The 22158-nt window shown below is 38.7% G+C and overlaps 1 protein-coding gene across 6 annotated transcripts in view; it reads right to left on the reverse strand.

Moving 5' to 3' along the window:
- Positions 1 to 22158, reverse strand: part of LOC139967381 (serine/threonine-protein kinase 10-like) — a 51352-nt gene that overhangs the window by 13867 nt on the left and 15327 nt on the right. For 4 of the 6 annotated variants that reach the window (XM_071971103.1, XM_071971104.1, XM_071971102.1 and 1 more), the window contains exons 5-10: positions 21720 to 21792; positions 13696 to 13890; positions 5058 to 5139; positions 4034 to 4144; positions 2356 to 2520; positions 1452 to 2093 (exon numbers count right to left, since the gene is read on the reverse strand). In XM_071971103.1, the coding sequence (XP_071827204.1) occupies positions 1452 to 2093; positions 2356 to 2520; positions 4034 to 4144; positions 5058 to 5139; positions 13696 to 13890; positions 21720 to 21792 (1268 nt within the window). Of the gene's footprint in view, positions 1 to 1451; positions 2094 to 2355; positions 2521 to 4033; positions 4145 to 5057; positions 5140 to 7719; positions 8017 to 13695; positions 13891 to 21719; positions 21793 to 22158 lie in introns of those variants that run through there. The other 2 variants (XM_071971105.1, XM_071971106.1) reach the window with 2 other exon arrangements.

Genomic DNA, 22158 nt, shown 5'->3' on the forward strand with positions numbered 1-22158 from the left:
GGTAGACAATACCGTTACTTGCAACTGTTTAACTTAAATTAGCAGAGCAGGCATTCCATTGTTAGGGTGATAGCCCGTAAGCACTGGGGAAAAGCTAACTGCAAATGGGTTTTCTAAAAAATACAAGGTCTAAATCTTTTTTTATTTTCATTTTATTGATTAGTTTTGTTTTGTTTTATTCTTTTGGCGGCAATTCTGAGGAGTGTTGTATATTAAGAGACTCGCTTGCAGTGATCAAATGACAAGTTGTGATGGAATACGCAATGACGGGATGCGACTTCGTCAAAGGTAAATCGCAGTGTATTTATGGTTCGTGATGAGCAGCAAGTTGTCTCAATAGAGAGTACAGTTTATGTTAGAAGACATAAAAATCAGTTGAAATTACATTTTTTTGAGCAATTAATGCGTGAAAAAACTTTTGACACAAACCATGCAACAAATTTTGACAACAAACATGCAAAGGCAGGGATGAGTACATGTGTTTATGAATGTGTGTGATGAGGGGTGAGAGGTGAGGTGAGGTGGAGGGGGGAGTTAATTGGGTACTTGAATTAGATACCTTTCATATCGTAGTTTGAGAATAAACCTTGCAGTTTGAATGATTTCATGTGCAAACAACCTTTTGCAGCATGTTACAGTATGGCAGGAAGGATCAAATTCCGATGATTTACCTTTGCTGTAAATGATTGCTGAAATGAGTCATTTTGTTATATTTTCCTTCAGGGTAATCAGTGTTGCCCCCCCCCTCCCGACCCCCAATGCCACTCTCTCAAATATGCAAAAAAAGTAATAGAAAATGGTCACCAATGGTACAACTTCAATCTTACATTTCTTGCTTTATGCTATCAGATTATTCTATGCCTCTGCTAGACTTCTTTTGTCTTTGTATTAATCCTTTAATTCCTCAATGTATTGGAACAACATTGACTATTGAGGGTTATAACCTCCACAAAGAAATCCCTAAATTCTTTTGAGCCATTTTTCACATGCATAAATCAAGGGCTAACACTGCATTGATGACCGTTTTAAAAACCAGCTCAGATCTCCTCCAGAGTTTGCTGTTTGTATTTCCCCCTTCCCTACGCGCTGATTTTCCCCAAACACTCAAAATTCAATTACGACAGTATGATTATGACATAGATAAATAAAATATGATCTGGCATGGGTCTGGTGGTTGTATGGTGTGGGGATAGTGGTACAGGAATACCCAAACTTTACAACACAGTGTTTATACGGAGGTGGTGGATCCAGGGAGGTGACATGCTGAATTTTCTCTAACTCTACAGAGCAAGCAGTGGTTGACTAATGGGTGCAGTACTGCACAGGTGGTGTGCCAAGATCATCGACAATGTGTACGTGATGGGATGCCACTGATGAACACAGAGAGAGACAGAGAGAGAGAGAGAGAGAGACAAGCGTGGGCGAGAAACAAGCCAAACGGGGTTTCTAACCTCTACTGATTTGCGCTTGGAATCAGTCGAAAGTCCATCAGATGAGGGGGTGTCTAGGCCGTCCACACTATCCGTGGTGACATCCGACAATACCGAGGAACGACTGGCCACGCTACCCTTGTGATCCTTGGTCACGTCCGACGCCTTCTTCAAGCTGTCGAGCCGCCTGGCCTTGTCCGCAGGCGTCTGGTTCGGGAAGTCCCGCTCGCTGCCACCGCCGGTCACCGAATTAGCAGTGGCGGGTGGAACCGAGCCGGGTCTCTCCTCTCGCTGGAACAAGCCGGGATCGGACGGTGACTTCTGGAGGGCGCTGGGATCACCTATGAATACTTTAGCCATATGAGGGGAAGCATTGCCGTTTAGAATCGTCATACTTTGAGTAGTAGTAGTATTGGAATGAGTTAATGGGTCGTTAGTGTTTTCAGATGCATTGAGCATAGCTGTATCATCAGGTTGTGGGCTACCACCATTCTGGTTAGGGGTTACCCTCGCACGTTCTTCACCAGTTTCGTTATCGGGAGGGGGAGCAGTGCCTTTACCACCTACCTTTTCGTTGTCAGGAGTCTTCTCCGGAGATTCGTCCGTTCCGTTGACGTCGACTTCACTGGTCGGCAACGAGTCCGACCTCACAATCTCTCGCGGCTATATGGGCGAGAAGGAACAAAAAATTGTCTCACAGATTAAAAAAAAAAAAACACAAGATGTTGTGTCCCAGAAAAAGGAATTTGTTCATTCTGCACAGTGCAAATAATCTCAAATGAGCTAATCTGACGGAAAAGGCTATTTTTGTTACATTGTTGACGTGATAATGCATATTAATAAAACTTGCACAGACAGTAAACACAATGAAGTCGGACTAAAAATTTGAATATTAAGAAAAAAAAACAAACCCATTTTCACTTACTGATGGTCTCCTGGGGATAGGAGTGATCTCTTGGTTGACGTGATAAACATCTGAGATATGAGGATTAGGAGTGGCTGGAGTGACCGGAGTGGCCGGTGTTACCGGTACACTAGGTTCATGATTCGGGAGCTGATCAAAACTGCCCAATGACGACTTGTCATCCTGCTGTAAAAAGCAAAGGAACGAAAGGTGAAATTTTTAGAAACGTTCAAGTTCGTTTTTTTTCCATAACGTTTTTTTTTTAAGCCGAGCCTGCCCAGGTTTGTTCTAGACATGAACCTGATTTAATAAAACTTGGACAACCTCCACTTTATTCTCAGATAAATAAATTGAATTTTCTATATTCTTTTCTCTCTAAATTTGCAGCAGCCAATTCTTTTTGGCAAAATCTGATTGAAAATGACCTATGGTACTGATTTACAAGCTCGGCTCATTCGTGCTTAGATGCTTGAGAAGTTTAAGAAGCCAAACGATAGCAGTGGTTGCTTAATGATAAGACATTCAGCATTGTAATTGTTCAAAAGAAAATGTTGTACAACATGTAATAAATTTAGAATAATGCCAACATATATATAACAAAACTAATGTTACTTTTTGCAGGGCCATTAAACATTTCTTTCTTACTAAAACAGATCTCTGTAGTCCGATGAAAGATGTCACGAGGCATGCAGAAGGACGGCAAAGTCATCGAAACTGGGGAGGGTGGGGAGGGGGGCTGGAATTTGAAAACTGGGACTGGGAATCATGGGTATAGAGTGAAGGAAAAATTCACAACTTGCAAACAAATAAGTGACTGTTCTCAGACTATAAATCCTCACCAGGGATTACTCTGTAGGTCAGCTTTTTAAAGTAGAACCAGAAATCCAATGTGATCGGCTTAGTGATTCCCAGCCAAATATTTTACGAGAACATTGAAAAACACACCGCACACAAGATTTCTTTTGGAGTGCCGAAGCAATCAGCAAGGTTCTTGCATATTCGGACCAACATACAACGAGTGTCAGGTTTGGGGTCGTTCTTTAATTCCTGTATATTTTATGTCTCAATATATTTTATGTCTCTATAAAGGTTATCAAATTTGACTTATGTTGACTTCAAATGAAGCTGAGATGCCAAGTTTAGAGAAACACCAAAATTAAGTTACTCAAGAGACCACAAAATGAGTATATTTGTACCCAAAATCTTTTGTTAGGTCGTGTAACTTTACTGCGATACACGGCTTTAAAGGACGTGTTTTCTCTCAAACCTAATATGATCAGTTGCAACAAGTTAACTTAAAATTACGGCCGTATGGTTAATCCTAATTATATATTTAACTACTTGCAGTTTTCAGGGGTTCTAATGGCAACGCCACACCGATGTGTATATAAATATTAAAAAAACTCAATGAAGTTGTTACGTGGAAGTAGTTGTATGTCTGAGTACACAAGAGGTCAGAGGTTCAGTCATCTCAGACAGGCATTATTTTTTGAGGAACGCGAGGGGGTGCACGCAATACCTGAAATCAATAAATATCAGTAGTTCTATATTTATGGTTATTTTCTGTATGATTGGGCACGTCTGAATTATCATTTGACCTGCACTCCTTTCAATGTGGTACTTTTACTCACCGTGGGCAGGGGGGGGGAGGGGGATCTACCTACCAAAGGTACATTCAAGCAGTTGATATGATACTTACTGGAAGCTGATCTTCTGGTAAGTCTTCTTCCTCCACCTCCACGTCAGCTTTGGCCTCTAATAGTAACTGTTTGATAGGTTTGTTGTCTTCAGCATCTGCTAGCCATGGATGCTATTAATGAGGAAATTGACCCAAAAAAATTCATTAATTAATTAATTTAATTTAATTAAAAATTACCTCAAAATGCAATATTGCACAAAAAAAGGCTTCAGGTTCACTCTGGTGTTTCAATACAATACTGTACGTACTATTCAGTAATGATACCCAAAGCATGCTGAAATAGGATTTGTGTGTGCTTGTGTGTGTGTATGTATAAATGTCTAATAGATACAACTTCTCCATCACACAAACACTAAGATGTAAGATACTTTTTAACGACTGACACTTCTATAAATTAATCCCGATATTAAACATACTAGATGAAACACTCAGAATCTCTATTATTTTTTTATTTTTTGGCACTAGCATAAATGTGACCCTTTTGAAGAAGCTCAAGTGTTTCATTGTTACAATTACATGACATTTGACCTTTTTCCAGAAATGAATGCCACAAGATATTTCTTTTTCTGCTTCTCCTCCACAAAGATGACTTTGAAACCATTCCAACTAGTGACAACACGTTCAGCCCTGATTCTAAGATATATATTTCTATAGAAACCCTGAATTACTAGTATTCATATTTTCCAGCCATGATACTTGTCTGTCTCCTACACATATGCAATCCAATCTATCCAGCTTATAAAAAACATTCTTGAACCCTCCCTGTTGCCACACCCCCCCCCCACCCGTCTCGATGACCCTCTCATGGATAGATTAGAGTGCATATCTGCAGAGACAGGTAAGAGCTGGGACAGAAGTAAATGATAGTCTACCCAAATAGTAAGAGATGCAAAGACTGCCTAACTCCTTTTCATAAATTTAGTTTTCATGGACAGACATTCGGAAGGTGGCTCCGAGCCCCTCTGAAATGTCTTTGTTTTTCCCGGAAAATTTTCAATACGGGAAAATCAGGATTGTTTCTCACCCTCAAAAGTTCTTGAGCAGTTGGCCTTGTCTCTACATTTTTATCCAGGCATTTGGCAATAAAATCACTGAACTGCTTGGACCTGTAATCAAACAGAAACTTGCAAAATCAGTGGCGTTAAATTACTGCTTTACATGTGGTCTGTTCCAAAGTAGTCGGAAACCTGTATAAACCTAACTGTAAGAGAAAATAAGTAATTAAATTCATTTTCTATGAAATTAATAACTTCCTCCTTGTTCTTTTTTTTTTTTTTTTTGTCAGAACATCATTCAAGTGGATATGTACAGTCTTACTCTAATCATGCCAACACATCATCTACGTAACCATGTGTATAAAGCCATATTCAACCATAACCTGAATTCTTCTGAACCCCTTTTCTAGCAACCACCCCCCCTACCGGCCCCCACCCACCAACCCCCAACCCTAAAATTTGAAGTATGTTCTTCAAATCAAGATTACAACCCTCCTTTTAGTTTCTCCTCATATTTTGGTATTTTAATAAAATGAAGCGTTTTAAGTCAAGAAAATCCTTGAACAAATCTTCCTCCCTCTGGAAAGCACAGGGACTTGTCTTCCTTTGTGAAGAAAAGGGTTCAGTCCTGTTCCAACCCAAACTGTATCACTCTTTCTAAACTTGTTTTTGATTGAGAGGAGTGAATGAGAGGACATGGGGCTGGTTATATTGTTAAGAGAAAGACTTTCATGTAGTGTATTACCACCTGACCATAATGGAGCAGATCCCAAAAAGTAGCATTTACAAGGGTAATTTGTTTGGTCCTTAGTGACTCTATGTATGATCCACTACCAATAACAAGCCGATCTAACCCCCTCCAAGAACTGGTGTCTCAAAAAAAGGTGGCATTTACAAGGGTGCTTTGTTTTGGTCCAGAGTGAACCATGTATGATCCAATGGCAATACCAAGCCAATATAACCCCCTCCAAGAACTGGCTAACCCTACAACCAAATAAAGTACAAACCTAAAATATCGCACCATGGAAAAACAACCAAAGTTATGATAAACAATGAATTGGATGTGACTACCTCAACTACCTCCACAAAATTAATTAAATCTATAAATAAATATAAAATAAAAGACAAAACCTGAAATGAGATAAAAAATGGAAAATTTACCACCGGTGAATTAAGTCTAAGGTTACATTCAATACGATACCTGAACATCTGAATGATGTTACAAGAGAGCAGCTTCAAAAAAAAAAAAGTAAGGAAAAATAGATCAGAACGGAGGAAAATCCAGCATTAAAAATAACAATCATTGCTACAGTAAGTTAAACCCTCTAGTTAGTGAAAGAAAAGCACTGACCATTCCAAACAGTATGTATTCTTTTCTCCAACTACAGTTGCAAAAGAGGAAGTGAAAACACCACCAAAAGTTAGTTTTTTGATATTTCAAGAGCAATGATACTTACCTGTCTCCAATCAACTTATGCACTTCTCCCTCTACTTCAGAGCACAATTGTTCCCCCCCCCTCCCTCCTTCCCTCCCTCCCGTAGCCCACTTTCTGGTCATCGTTCTCTTTCTCTTCCTCACAAATCTACCATGCAATAAATATAAACTTTCCATTTTTGCAGACCTGCAGTATTGCACCCAGGAAACTCTCACTGTTTTTTTATGGGGGGGGGGGGCATTTCCAGCAGATTTCGGAAGCTATTTCATAATAAATGACCTTTAATCTGCTAGTTCTGATGGCATTGCATCTACTGTACCAATGGAGAGTAACAGGGGGGCCTTGCACAAGCTTGCTATTAGTATTGCTGAATAACTACATCTACAATACAAAGAGACATTACATATGCATCATTACATAGAGTCATCGTTGACATACTGTAGTACTGTACCTACACTGCAGAGCACATACATGCCAGAAATAAACATTCTTAACTCTTTGCTTTGTATAATCAAAAGCATGAGTCATAGAAGCATAATGTCTTCAGTTTACTTCCTTACCAACGTACTTGTAGTACTCATACAGTGTAATATGTATATTACACTTGTTTCCTGTTTAATTGATGATAACAAAAACATTTCAGTTCGGTAGACAACAGACTGTAAAACGACTACAGTATAAATAAACATAATACAAGTATCAGAGCAATGTCAAATCCAACGCAATTCAATACTGCAGATTCTGTTGCTATGAGGGGGGGCGGCGGACTACCCAAATCAGTATTTCTTGGGGGCAGTATGAATTAATTCGTCAATCACACTATCAAGACAATCGTCTTGAGTTTTCCCACCAAATGAAAGGTTAATGGGTATGTAATTACGAGAACTTGACGGAAACCTCAATTTTTGCGTAGTCTCAACACTTTCAAAGTGGGTATAGCTAGCACAGTTTAAAACCTACAGTACATGAACATTTTAAACCAAATTAGGGACTTTTTGTTTCCTAGGTTTTCAAATAAATCTTGGCTATAGTCGTGCTTATAAGTTCTTGTGATACAAAGAGTTTGGCATAAAATAGCATCAAAAACTTGATCAGGACCAAACTCTGGTCATTTGGCTATAGCTGATGCTAATGAGCTCTATTGATACAAAGATTTTAGTTTAAAATAGCATCACAAACTTGATGAAAAAAACCCAAACTCAGTAAGCTGCTTTGACAACCTGTTTTTAGATCCTTTCATCGGTTCCAGCCTTACCTAACAAGCTCTAGCAATAGCGTACAGCATTCACACATATCCTCTGATATGATCTTCCTCCCTAACGTCTCCACCTCCACATGTATCCTTTTCTCTTCGCATCCTGGGGTGTTGCAGTCACTTCTCAATTCGGTTTTCGAGGAAGTTATTTCCAAGGTCCTCTTCCACCCTAAGAGACTTGCCATTTTTCCCCTTTACAAGATCCAAGTACTTTTGACAAAGGTTTGAATGTGAAATAAAGTCTGTCCGGCTTTTAGGGACATTTACACCAATCCGAGATGTCCAGAAAATCAGGAAGATTCCCGCTCATTTTTTGCTACGGCCGACTATATGATATGATCATTCCACAATTTGCCTGCAGGTATCCAGTGTTGTAATGCATTCAACTTCGGGGAGGGTTAGGGTGGCATATTAGTTCCGATTAATCTAATGGAAAGTTAACCCTTATTGGGAGTTTTAACATATACTTTGAAGCGAAACCTCAAAAATGAAAATATGTCACATGCTGGGTTTTAAAGGAGTAGCAAGACCCCAACCAGGAAGAAACCCGGTGTAGTTCTGTGCTGCCAGACGTCCTACACCATCTGCAGCCAGTATGTCAAAAATAGGTACAGTACGTATGGTACAGTAACAGCTGAAAATAAACCCTGGTACATCCCATACTGAGCAGCTCCAAACATTCTCTATCAGTGAAAAGAATAAGATTGCAGGAGAAGGTTGTCATTATCTTTGATTACATATTTGTTGTTGTCATGGAACACAAACTCAGGAATATTATCAAAACTATGAAACAGATAAATTACATATGTAAATTGAGGAGTCACTGATATTGTGGTTAATTTGGCCTCCTCTTTTTTTTGCAGATATGCTCTATAATTAGATTTCACCTCTGACAGAAATGCCTGGTTTTTTAGTCCTTGGTTTTTTTAATACTTTTCTCATGCTGTTCATGTCTTTTCTTTCTTCTTGATCATATTTGACCAGATTTTAACAAAAAGTATCAAAAATTACTGAAGGGGTGGGAGAATGAGGGATGGATGGATCATGACAGGGATGAATTTTGACATTCAATTGTTTGTTTTTTTAAGAACAGAACTTTCCACAAGCTTTGCTGGTGCTTATAGTTAGCCGCATTCATATATACTCTACTATTCACGCCTTCCTATATAAACTTATCCAGAATAATTGGCATGAAAAAACACCATTCATACCGCACGGTACGAAGTGAGCCCCTTTTATTGTCCCATCAAGACTGCATACGATGTAATATCTGGTCATTTGCAAACCTCAAGATACCAGGGTATAATTTATTCGTTATCGCAAAGCAACCTGCTTTGCAAAAATGGTTGAATTGCTTATACAAGTGAAAAAAAAGCAGTAATTATGTTCGACTATTATGAATACAAGGGCCTTATTGTTCTGCAGGTTTTTTCCCCCCTAGGTTCCTACAATTTGTTGGCCTCTGGCGCTGTACGTCAAACGGTTCATATTGTTCTGTAATTCTGCAAGTGCGTCATAGTTCACTTTGTTTGCTTTCAAGCGTTGGTAAAAGTCAAATTTTTACAAATCACTGAACCTAATCAACATGTTAAAAACTGAGCCTTTCTGACTATCACTCACCCATTCTGACTAATCGTTAACCTTCCTGTATTTGTTTCTAACCTTTTCGAAAACAGTTTTCAGATATTTCCTGTTCATTTGTTGCTGTTTGTAATACACACAAAAAGCTTTGATAGCTTTGGAGGAGTAAGAATTTTAAGTACATACTTTCAAGTGACAAAAAAAGTGCTACTAACTTAATATGTGACCCAACGCCTGTTTAGGTTTGCCTGTACAGTACATACAAAATGTCACAATTGATTATTTTATTTATAATTTACTTTTTCTTGCCCCAAACACATTCAGATTCAATCAGACTTCCCTTACCCACCCACCCCCACCCCCTGGCCAACTGTGTCAATGATCCCCAAGTAACCCTTGTCCCTGCCCCCTCCCCCCTCTCCCCCTACCATTCTCCACATCAACAAAACATATACATGTACTAATACCGTTGAAGTAACTATTCAAAAGTTCAAATTTCCAGCATATTGCAGTATCAAATTTAATGATGAAACGAACAGATTTATAAACTTATAAATTGACACGTTTCAACAGAGTAAAGAGGTAAGTTTATGAGACAAACACTGAATGTTAACCGTAAAATAACTGTTTGAGACCACATTAATATCATTATTAGTTCTTGAATTACTCTACATAGGATGCTATTTTCACACCATGGTTTACTACCTTTGTGCAGACATTAAGGTGTTAACTAGGAGGGTCATAAGTTCAAAGAAAAGCTAGGATATAAAACTGAATAAGGCTGCTCTGCATAGAAACTGAACCCAAATTTAAGCAAACTTTACGCCTACTCACTATAAATGTGGATCCAAGTATGAAGTTCATCGATGCTTTACAGGCCTTTGCTGACATTAAAGTTATGGCATAACTTTTAAAGTTTCTAGAATTTGATCTCTGTTGAACTCCAACCTACTAAGTTGAATCCATGTGATACCAAGTAGTACAAAGCTAATCTACCACAAACCTTGAAACTTAGGGAGTTTACACACCAGGTATCTCCCCACAAACACAAACATCATACACATGCAGACACACATGCCATAACTAATCGCAAAGGTTCCTCTTGCCTCCAGTAAGGGCATAAAAACATTAAAAATGCTTGTTTTTACTACCAGCCATGAGCATATTAATGCCTCAAATACAATCTGAAGCCAGTCTAACATGGACTTTCCTATAATGAGGGCTGCAGCTGTTGCAGGCTATTTATGGGACCCTGGTTTTTTAAAAAATAAAATCTGATCACGATATTTGCAACCTAGTGTATCCCCAAATTCCTTATTGGACGAGTCCTAAATCTAAAATTTTGTGGTCAATTCTGAAGATACCCCACGACAAAGTAACATACAGTAGATCTAACCGGTGATGACAATGTTTCCTTACATCTTCAATCTCCGACCCGAGACGCCTTTAAGAAAGTATACCAAGTTTCCCCCCTCACAACTTAATCAACTTTTCCTCTTCGGAGAAAATTGATGACATTGGAAGGAAACTTGTACATGGAGGGCATGAATCAGTGATTTTGGTATAAATATGCTGCTTAAATTGTTCTGACAACTCTGTATGTCAGGGATACTTCTATTTTACTCCACTAAGAATCTTCTCAGATCAGTTGACAAGCTTTGTAAACATCAGTCATGAATATAACATGATCATTATTTTAGTGGACCCTAGTATCCTTAATCCTCAGTGGACAACCTCTAGAAATAATGTTGAAGATTAGAATATCCAATAATACATACACATATGTTGCTCAGGTTTACAGATGTACACCGTACCTACTGAAAACACACAATTATGTCCAATCTTTTTGCCTTCACATGTTCAATGTACAGATAATTATATATTAGTATATAACACCTACATACCTGTAGAGTACACTAAAAATGCACTACATTTCCTATAGACCACACCTGGAGTTCCCTATAGAACCTTGAATATTGCACAGGTTTTGCAGGTGTAACCTAATAAATATGTACACCGCCCTCTTCCTGGAGACAGGTAAGCGATGAAACGAGGTAAATACCATCATGTCACGATTCAGTACACCCTGTTAAATTAAATGACGCTGCAGACAGGTTTATATTTGATCAATTCCGCTCTCATTCCGAAATCCAGTTACCAAACTTGTAGATTCACAGCATCACCAGGGTGACTACTGTGCATGCATATCAAAATCAAGACACCATGACCAATCCACCAAAGTTTCTTACAATTTGTATTTTTGGAAAAGGGGAACTCTTTTCTAAAGAAGTAATAAAAAGTTTTGCAAAAAAATTGAGCCAAAAATTCTTATTCAGCAATATATTTCTTTGAAGGCCAACAAGTTGTCTCTTTCTCTCTTTAACTCCAAACATCTACAACAGTTTCCCACTGTGTGATGTCATTTCCATTTTAGCCTTAGCCACAGGGTGCCAGTCCTATACTAAAAACAACCAATGCCTATGAGGTCATTAGGCTTGTTATCACATGAGTTACTATGACAACCAGTCCGATTTTGGAAGATGATGCAATATGGACGAAAGTTAGAAAGTTCTCGAAAAGTTTCCGCAAAAGAATTGTGCAACTTTTTCAGTTGTGTAACTTTTCAGTGGTGACAAGGAGGGGAGGGTGCGGGGGAGGGGAGTGGGAGGGGGAGTCTTGACAAATACCTAGAGTGATTTTGCTCTACCTCCATTATGTATAGGAAAACAACCATGCCATGTCTTTCTGTTACCAGTGATTGAGATGAGATTTGCTTCCATATTACCTCAGCCCACGAATTCAAGACTCGGAAGTAAAGCCTGATACTTCTAGTCTTCACTAACATAAAATAACCTAGATCACATGGGAACAGTTTAGCTACAAGTAACCTTGTATCATACAAACACAGGAATTGTACAAGAACATGGTTAAAAACAAAACAATGAATGCTTAGTCAGTGCTCGATTCAGGTGAAAGAAACAGTTGGTCAGGAGATAAGTTGCAAACTGACAGATGATATCATGGGGGAACAAAAACAATGAGGTCTTCCTGGATGCAAACAGCTCACTACAATGGTTAAATAAATAGTTAACTTCTCAATGGGTAAGATTCAGTAGGAAGAAGAATACATTGATGACCTGAAAGAGGGTCATTAGGGGTGCAAACGGGATAAAAAAAAAATTCCAAATTTTTCTAGGTTACGTCGATGGGAAGTGCATATATACATTTTTGTGTGGGGACAGGTAAGGGAGAGCATTAGTAAATTATCAGAAAGAATTATGTCTGGATGCTTCCCAACTGAAGTCACTTATTCAGAGAAGTACACTTCCATCCCACACGACAGTCATAATTTTGAAAGTCACACTCGTCGCAACACGATACTAGAACACTAGCGCTGTCCCGATTTAATTGAAAGTTGAAACATTTGGTTTTCTCACAGGACTGCACATAAATATGTAATCGATAGAAACCACCGTTCGTAGGCGGATGTTTATAGATTTGGAAGGCTGTAAAGTTGAGCCATGTACCAGTTCTACCTCTGCTGTACAGAACAGAGGATTTTGTCCAGGAAACCAAAGAAAACGTACTGTAGAAAGGCTAAACTGTTGCAAGATACTGACTAAACACTGCCAACTGATATGCAAGGTCGGCATTAACTGCAACCAAGGATTTGTAACCTATTAGACCACAGTATGAGAATTAATGTCAACTACTAATATCTCGGCCACATCCCTCCCCCATCATCCCCCACCCCCACCCCCATCCCCAACCAATGTCGCATTCCTAACTTTGACTATTCAAACCCTGAAAAAGTACTCTCGTTTGCTACTTCGGCGAACTTTTTCAACTAAGACACATTATTCTTAATAAAAATAAAAATAAAATAAAACTGTTAGCAAACTGCTTATCCACTAGAGAGCCTGTGTAAGAGAATGTGTAAAAATAAGTTGGCCTGACGTTTCGATCGACATTATTCTTGTATACGAATACTTGTCACCAGCTGCACACTGCCTTCTTTCCTTTCATGCATAATTAATTGAAAGGGTAGTTAAACATGGCTAATTGAGAATGAAAAACAACTGATGAGCTAGCTAGCTAGGCCAGCTTCAAACCTGCTTTTTTATTTCTCCCCTACGGGAATTTTCTTAGCAGCTCTGTAAAGTTTTTTTCCAAATGCAGATGGCTGAAATTTAGTACTAAAATAAACTAAAATAAAACAGTTTATACCTAGATTAACTTAAGTTAAAATTTCAAGAAAACGGTCCATAGATTCTAAGGAAATTTGCTAGAAGAGAAAAAAAAGAAAAGATCATAAAATTTTTTAAAATGGTTTGTTAACTCTTTGTGACTTATCGATTTTCAATGGCTTTGAGATTCCTGTTCCAAATGACTTACCATTTGGAAGGACGCTGCAAACGTGGTGGATCTGCTTTGGGGATTTTGATCAGTACCCTCATCGGATTCAGATCGTGGAATGGTGGTTCCATCTCGGCAAACTCTATCAGGGTGATACCCAAAGACCAGATGTCGGCCTTGTAGCTGTAAGGCTTATCTTTGAAAGTTTCACAAACTATTACTTCAGGTGCCATCCTGCAAATGAAGAAAAAGAGAAAAAGTTTACATTCCGGTATCCACCATCTTGTGTTTGCGTATAATTTTGGCTCCTGCACGCAAGAGCTAGCTAGACAGGAGTACTGACAGTTACTTAAAGGCAATATAAAACAGGAAAACCAAGGAATTTGGAGGCTTACTACTAGATGGGAGGATTACAGGAAATCAACAAAACAAAGCAAAATCAGGAAGGGGAATAGCTGTTACATAATGTCCCCTTCTCGTCCCTCCTTTAATACACATAACAACAACGTGGCGGTACCACCCTGATGATAAGTATAACAAAGATACGATAACTGAGATTCAGGGGACAATTAAAATGATACAAAAAATTTTGTGGGGGATGTAACAAAGTATGTAGCTAAGTAGGTTTGAAAAATTCCACTTTTAAGATCGCTTTTGACATTTTTGAAGTATTTCTTCTAGCATGATACTTCATAACTCTATGATTCTTCCTTAAAATTCAAACTAATTCACGGCGACATAAACATTGCAATTCTGATACCATCGGATTGATGCTTCTTTTTGCCTCACTCTGCATTCTTTTAACTGAAACACTCGTATTTGACAAACCATAAGACATAATCAGTAGGTGATTTTAGATCAATTCAGAGCTCTTCTACTGTATATGTGGAGATGAGATGAGTAAGAGGGGAGTGATGTTAATCCTGACAAAAATTGCACACAGAGTAAAACAAAAGGATGATTATTGACAATAGCATGAGCAAGAATGATTGCCCCTCACCCCCCTCCCATACTCTGCCTATCCTCACTTCTCCCACCCCCTCCTCCCTACCCTTTGGAATGACCTTACCCTTCGATGAAAAGTTCTGTTTCAAGAGCCAAATTCCTGATTCTTAGTATCGGCTGATTTATTCTAGATACCCTTCATTTCTCATCCTCCCCTAGCACCCCCCCCCCACCCTCCTCCCAAACTACTAGGTCACATCAAGTAATCAAGTACATATTACAAGCAATTTAATAATCCACACACTTAATATTCTGTCAACAAGGTCTACCTACATTAAGTAGCCAACTCGACCTACCATATATGTGAACCAGTTTTTACTCAAATTGTGTCAGTATATCTTCAATGAAACATTTATACATCCTTGTGTAGAGTGTTAAGTACAGTGTTAGCAATCAATTCATATGTGCTCTACCATGTGCAATCCCACAGAATAATAATTTATCCATTAAATTCCATTGCAAAATGCAGTGCAAATTGCTATACAAAATTACAAAGATGCTTGGCAGTTTAATCTTTACACCCAGGAACCTTTTGTAGTATCATATACGAGACAACTTACAGAGTCATCAAAACTGCTGCACGAAAATTGAGCAATAAATTCTCTGTATTTTTAAAGCTGAATATTTAAACTGAAGTCATAGGCACTGAAGAAATGAAAATAACTTATTGCCACCATATGACACAAGTCTGTGTATACAAACAGGAAGTCACAACATGCAGTGAAGCAAAAAAAAAAACACTGAAATTAATATAGACCGAAAGTAAAACTAAAGTGATAATAAACTGACTCCAATTCATGTCATCCTTCCTCAGGGAATACAAGGTCTCTTTATATCAAAACATAGAAACAGTTATATAAATATGCTATCAGTATGATTCATTTATATCTATTTCCTGCGGTTAACACAATCAACTGCCATACTACTGTACACTGTGACAAAACATAGCAGGGATATCAAGGCAAGGCTGCCAAACTTACGTTGTACATCACACTGAACGTGTGCATTCCAACCCTTACTGGGATTATTGTTATTATTCAAAGTCCTCTATCCAGACTGTCAGTACTCGAGTCAGAACATGGTACCCGTACTCGATTATGTATTTTGTACTCATAAGTACAGCACTCGCAGTAATGGTTTTGAAATCGTGTTCCTACTCAGTACAAAATGAACATATAGTGCTTGTACTCAGGGCCTGGTACTCTGCATTCCTACTCATGCTGCTTGCTAGAGTGTGATTGTACTCATGCCAGTTATTTGTACTCACTCTACAAGTCTGGTCCTCTGATCATTTAATTAAGTGCCGTTTCAATCTAGTCAATATTTTACTTCCCTGCATATAATTTCAATGGACAAAATTTTTCCATAAAACTTTCCATACTATTTTTTTTTTTTTTTTATCTCCTTAAAAGCATCACAAACAACCAATCCATTTAAACATTAACTTTAGTCTTCAAAAAACTGCAGTCCCTTGGCATTCATACCAAGATGTCCCTGTATTTGTAAGAGACAAAGAAATCGAAACCCGATTGAAAATCAGTTATTTAGTAGATGCCTATACAGACATGAATCTGAACTGCATGGCTATCACTAGCCATATAAAATATATATGTACATACTATAGGGTGTGGTTTGTAATAGTTCAAATTTCATAAAACTAGTGCAAAACACAAAAGAATGGGCGGAGGGAGAGGAGGGGGGGGGGGATCAACGCCAACTGGTTGCCATAGCAAAGCCTATACCAAGTATTAGCCATAAGATATTACTGCAAGGGAAGTCGTACTAGCTAGATTATCCACTCTTTTATCTGAAGGACTTCCTTGTTTTTCCACAATATTTGCTAAGCGAGATTCTTGCACGACCTTTCCTTAGGACACACCCAGAAACATGCTAAAGGACACCTGTTTCTAAAAGCAATAACAAATAATGGTTTTAACTGGCGGGGCGACAACGATGTGGTTAACACACCCACGGTTTATGTTACATGATATTTTCCTGTTTACTGACACCAGAGTATCACTAGACTAGTCATGATTAGTTTAATTAACAAAAATAAAATAAAATTGTCTGATTTTAGCTGTCTGGCTTCTTCGATAGGTTTTCCAGTTGAGTTGATATATCTACAGCACGTATGAAGCAAACATGATCATACGTGAAATTATTTTTATACTGGTGAATAATTAATATCAGTGGCAATTTTGTAAAATTTTGCTCATGCAATGGAATTCCTGTGAAGGTACGACATGAATAGATCCAAAAGCAATTGAAATGGCTTCCTGGAAGTAGGATCTGAATTTAGAACCAAATATTCCCCATACTATCTAATGTGGCTATGTACAGAATGGGAGGGGGTGGGAGGGGTGGGTAGAGTAGGGGAGGGAGATGAATAGTATTGGAGTTGACAACCACAAGGAATTTGGATAGTAAAAATACAATGTCTCACTGGTAAAGGAATGTAAAAGCAACAAATGGAATAGTTAACAAAACTAACATTTGGTCTTTGGTACCAAAGTCTCTGAGCTTTACCAATGCAGCTATAGGGCATGGGACATATCTAGTGTACATGGGCCATGTTTATATAAACTGCTGACTGAAATATATTGTGCTTGTAGTGGATTGCAACTTTACCATACACTTGGAAGGTATGAAGAAATTTGATCAATATGGAATAAAAAGTAGAGACATTTTCCAACGGAAATCAGCTTATCTAAAATGGGGGCCTTGGACATGAATGGATTTCATGTTCAGTACCATATACCTGTAGCCTGCAAATTAACATTAGGAATGTTGTACGGATGATAACAAGAACTTTTCGTCAAACCTTTCTGCTTCATCTTGTACTATCACACACATTTTGCCTTTCCAGTGATTCATAGCAAACTTGCATATTCTGGGTAACAACTTTCTGACAACTTTCTGACATGTTTTTGGAAACCCCTTTGTGGTTTTGGTCGTTGCATTGTGTTAGTGTTTAGTGTTAAGTCGAACTACAGTACAGGTGACAAAGCTTTGAAGAATCAACAACAAAAATTTGTCAACTCACTGTCAAAATTCTTCTGTGGTAAATTGAATTTAGAAGGCAGAATAGAAATAGAAATCTTGGAACAATATGTGGGGCTTACAATGTCTGCCCTACACTAGACTAAATGAATATTAAAAACAACATTAACAAAATCTAACATGTACACATGTACATATATACATGTATACAAGAAATCAGCAACATATCCCAAGACCTGGGGGCTTGGTTATTTATGAGTTACTGTAAAAATACTTATTAGTCTCCATTCAACGTAAATATATATGCACTCCAATCTAGCAACTAAACCCTACATAAATTGGTCACATTTTAGCACAACTCAGCCATCTTTTGAGGTCTAACAATTTGATGCTCTATATTACACGGTTCAGCTAAATGCAGTGCTATACTAATGGTTCAACATGTTTTTCATCTGGGGGGGAAGGGGGAGAGGGGGGCAAAGGGAGAGAATGGGGGAGGGGAGAGGAGGAGGGGGCTTAGAGGACAACAAGATGACGGCACCTGGGATGTTTTGAGGCGGCACGAAACATCTTACTTTAATATACTGAGGTGTGGTTTATGTATACTACACATCCCATTTCCCCTACGCTCCTTAAACCTTTTGTTAACTTTTACAGAAGCATGAATACAAAGACTACATATTTCTGGGTAATGCCAAGTTAAAGATACTAACATTTCCTAGGATGATTTAGAGCTGTTGTTTATTTGACTCTATTGCCATCTTCTCTGAGAGGATTCAACAACCCGGTCGGTTGAGCCACCCCACCCCAACCCCCATGCTAGTTACGACAGATGCATGGTCACCATCAATCCATTGTCTTATCCATGGACACACAGCTAACAAGAACACCATATCAGATATATAATAATATTATGCATACATATTAGTGTTTCATTTTACCTATCTACATGATATAACTTGCAATTTTGGCATCTGTTGTAAGAACCTTATATAATCTTCGACATTAACCATCCTCAAGAGTAAAGGGGAAAAAGTGCCCCGTGATTTTAACGCTAGCATCCTTCAGGTTCTGACCATTCCTAAGCAACACTTTCCATTAACTGTGAAAGCTTTCCTTACTAATTTCAAATACCACTGTACCTTGTAATAAAATCCACATGAATGCCACATGGGCAGCCCAAACAATGACTTTGAAATAGACAAGAATCCAGTGAACTTTCCGCAAATGATTGACATTGGCTTCTTCACTGAAAATGTTCAGTTTCGCAATATACTGTACAGGGAAACGGAAGGCCAGTCTTTTTACATTATTTCATCGCTAAAGCTACAGAGTACTATGGAAGTGTTAACGTAGGCTGCTTTTTTCTGATATCAGAACTCCTTTTATAGCCTTTGTGCCGGAAAATGTAAACCAAGGCCAATAACTTCAACATGATGAGTATGTTAGATCAAAAGTCAGTTGAAGCATAATGATAGAAATCCTTGAATGATGATGGTGATGTGAAAATGATGGGGGGTGTCACAAGGGGGGGGTGCAGTGTGAATAACCAAGTAGACAGAGAATTGCAGTCATAGAGTGAAGACAGAAGAGATGTAAATCACAGGAACTTCAACATTTCAATTTTTAACATTATTTGTCAAAGTGGTCAAACTGGTGGCATAAATGGATTAATTTATGAGAAATAATAACTCATGAAACCAGATCTATAACCCTGGAAATGATAAAAATTTTATAGCCGATTATCTGCTTCTCGTTAAGGTCAACCTATATGCAGTCTCATTGTGGTGAGATACTGTGATCAGTATGCCAACCAGATAGATAAAGAAATGCAATCGTAAGGCAGAGACAGGTAAGTTGGGAACAAAGTGAATCGAGACTATCAAGATCTTTGGATTTGGCTTAGGGGTGGTGGTGACGATCTATTGCCGTCTGTTGACGTGATACCAAAACTGTTCCAATATCACTCTAATTCCTTGGTCGCCGATAGCAACTGTTTTTACATATTTCTCAGAGTGTGTATTTAGAATGTAAATGACATAAGAAGTGGCCCCAAATAAGGTCAGTGAGGACACTATGCTAAACAAAAGACAAAAAACATTATCCCAGTAGAAAGGAAAGCTCAAAAACAGTGTAAACAGGTAGTGGGTAGTAGTAGTAGTGCAATAATACATACTCAAATTACTGTGCCTATATGGCTATACTGTGCACCAGACTACGTATAACATTTGTTTAATCTTCAGTGGACTGTTGCCCTAACAGTATGCAATAATCAGAAAAGAATGCCTCCCTGTCTATGCGAGTATATACATTAAAATGTGCTACAGTATAAAGTGTACCTCATTGAATAAATAAAGTCATGTTTACTCTACTAACGACTGCTTGGAATCTGGGCTGTTGCTGGCTTACGAAAAAGCTACCGTCACAAAGCTAAAAAACAAGCTCAACCCAGTTGTTATTTCAATTCCCAGCTGGAATTGTCAATGTATTATTAATGTAACTCTAAACAAAGGAAATTAATTGCGAAAAAAAATTGTAATTTGGTTCGTTTGAAACAGGCAACACCCAAAGCTCCTCGCTCCTGATGTGTCTAAGTCGTAGACAAAGTGTCATTAGGAAGGGCCAAGGTAAAGATGATGTTTACGTTATCACCTAACAACGGAATTAATTTATGTGACGAGCGTCAAGTGATGATGCTGCCTCGATCGACTGAAATACAGAACTGCTAGCCACGCGGCATGTATATAAGAATTTAGCCAGACACTTTTGCTCTTCACAGACAAAACAGAAATGCAGGAAATGTCGCAAAGGAATTTATACTACAAGGCTTGAGGAGGGGAGGGGAGGGAGGGAGGTGGGTCTCATCATAGAGAACAAAGACAGGAGAATTGTAGATGAAACAAGAAAGCTCAGAGGCTTTGTGATGCCTTACAATCAGTGAATTCCACCTCCCTATACCAAAACAGTCGTATCTGTCTTTCTTAATTATGCGCATAAATCAATGAAGTCACTGAGAAGTGATAAGGATAGTGAAATTTCTGATAATATTTATCCTTTAAATTCCTTTAAATAAGAAAAAATCGAGGGAATGATTCCCACTCCATACCCCCCCCCCACCACCCATAACTCCAGGGGTCTGTAAAGACTACACATTTTGTTGGACAACAAAAACTCTTTTTCACAAGTAAACCATTGCACTACTCAACATAACATACAATACAATTGCAAACCTCAAAACAGTGTAGTACAGTACCTGGGAGTGACGTAAATCCCATATCCCCTAACCTAACACAAGTATATAGTCAAGTGTCTGTTGCCCTAACTGGTAACAATCTGTGAATTATTTTTCAGCTGTATTGATAATTAAGTTGTGCACTGAACTGCAAAATATATCTGACCCTGGCTGGTTTGAAATGGCTAGCAAGAGTTGTATTATTATTATTGTCCGCTATCCTTCACTGTCGAAAAAAAATTCTACCTAGCAAATCCTCACACAGAAACTCATGGCATTAGCTTGAGTTGCCTGTATCATCTATCATGCACTTGAGCACACACACCTTAGGAGAGTCAGAAAATTAAAGGGCCAAGCCACACAGCTGAATGAATCTGTTGCTATTATTTTCGCAATCAAACATCCGATCAATGTTCGCTAGGACATGGGATAGTCACACCAACAGTTGAGAATGAACGTGGACTGCCTCCTCTCGACCCCCACCCCCCCCTCTCATGGACTGCCCTGACTACTTACCCAAGAAGTTTATGTTTATTTATTCACAGATGATAGGATACCCAGGTGTGGGTGGAGCACTAGAGTGTTAACTCACTATCAACCTGGTCCTATGCTCATTGCAAAGAGAAGTGCAACAACAAAACTGGCAGAAAGTGCCCATTGGCAATGAGTGCCTATGCCCGTTGGTGCCACCTGCCTCCTCTTCTGCCACCCTCCATCCTCCCCTCCCCTCCCAATTGCCCTGGGCCAACACCATCACAATGAAAGTGTTTGGTCAGGGACCAATTAACTCTAAACCAGACAGGGTTCCTTAGAATTTGAGACTCACCAGTATGGAGTACCGATGAAAGAATCTCGCTTCTGTGCTGTCTTCTTGTTTTGAGCAGATACTCCAAAATCAGCTGTAAATGAAACACAAAAATGGCCATCTTTACTACGAATCTCTTCGGGTCACTATTGTAAATATGTACTGTACAGTATTCGATAGATAACTCAACACGTCATACTGTAACCACCAGTAATTGAATTTTCTTAATAACCATTGTAGAGGGAAAAACCCATGAATGTTTCGAGGAGCCGATTCCAATTACGGTTCAGAACTTGTTCTACATATGGTACACAGAGCGACGGTTGTGCAACAACACTGGAACTGTTAAGTTTGGGACGTTACATTCAGTTTTGGTTACTTCGAGCTCAAAGTTTGAATATCGATTTCAGAAATGCTCACGTAATCGCCGAATGTCGAACCCCCATTCCGCTGGCCGGAA

Source organism: Apostichopus japonicus, chromosome 5 (genome assembly GCF_037975245.1).
Source record: "Apostichopus japonicus isolate 1M-3 chromosome 5, ASM3797524v1, whole genome shotgun sequence".
Taxonomy (NCBI): Eukaryota; Metazoa; Echinodermata; class Holothuroidea; order Aspidochirotida; family Stichopodidae; genus Apostichopus; species Apostichopus japonicus.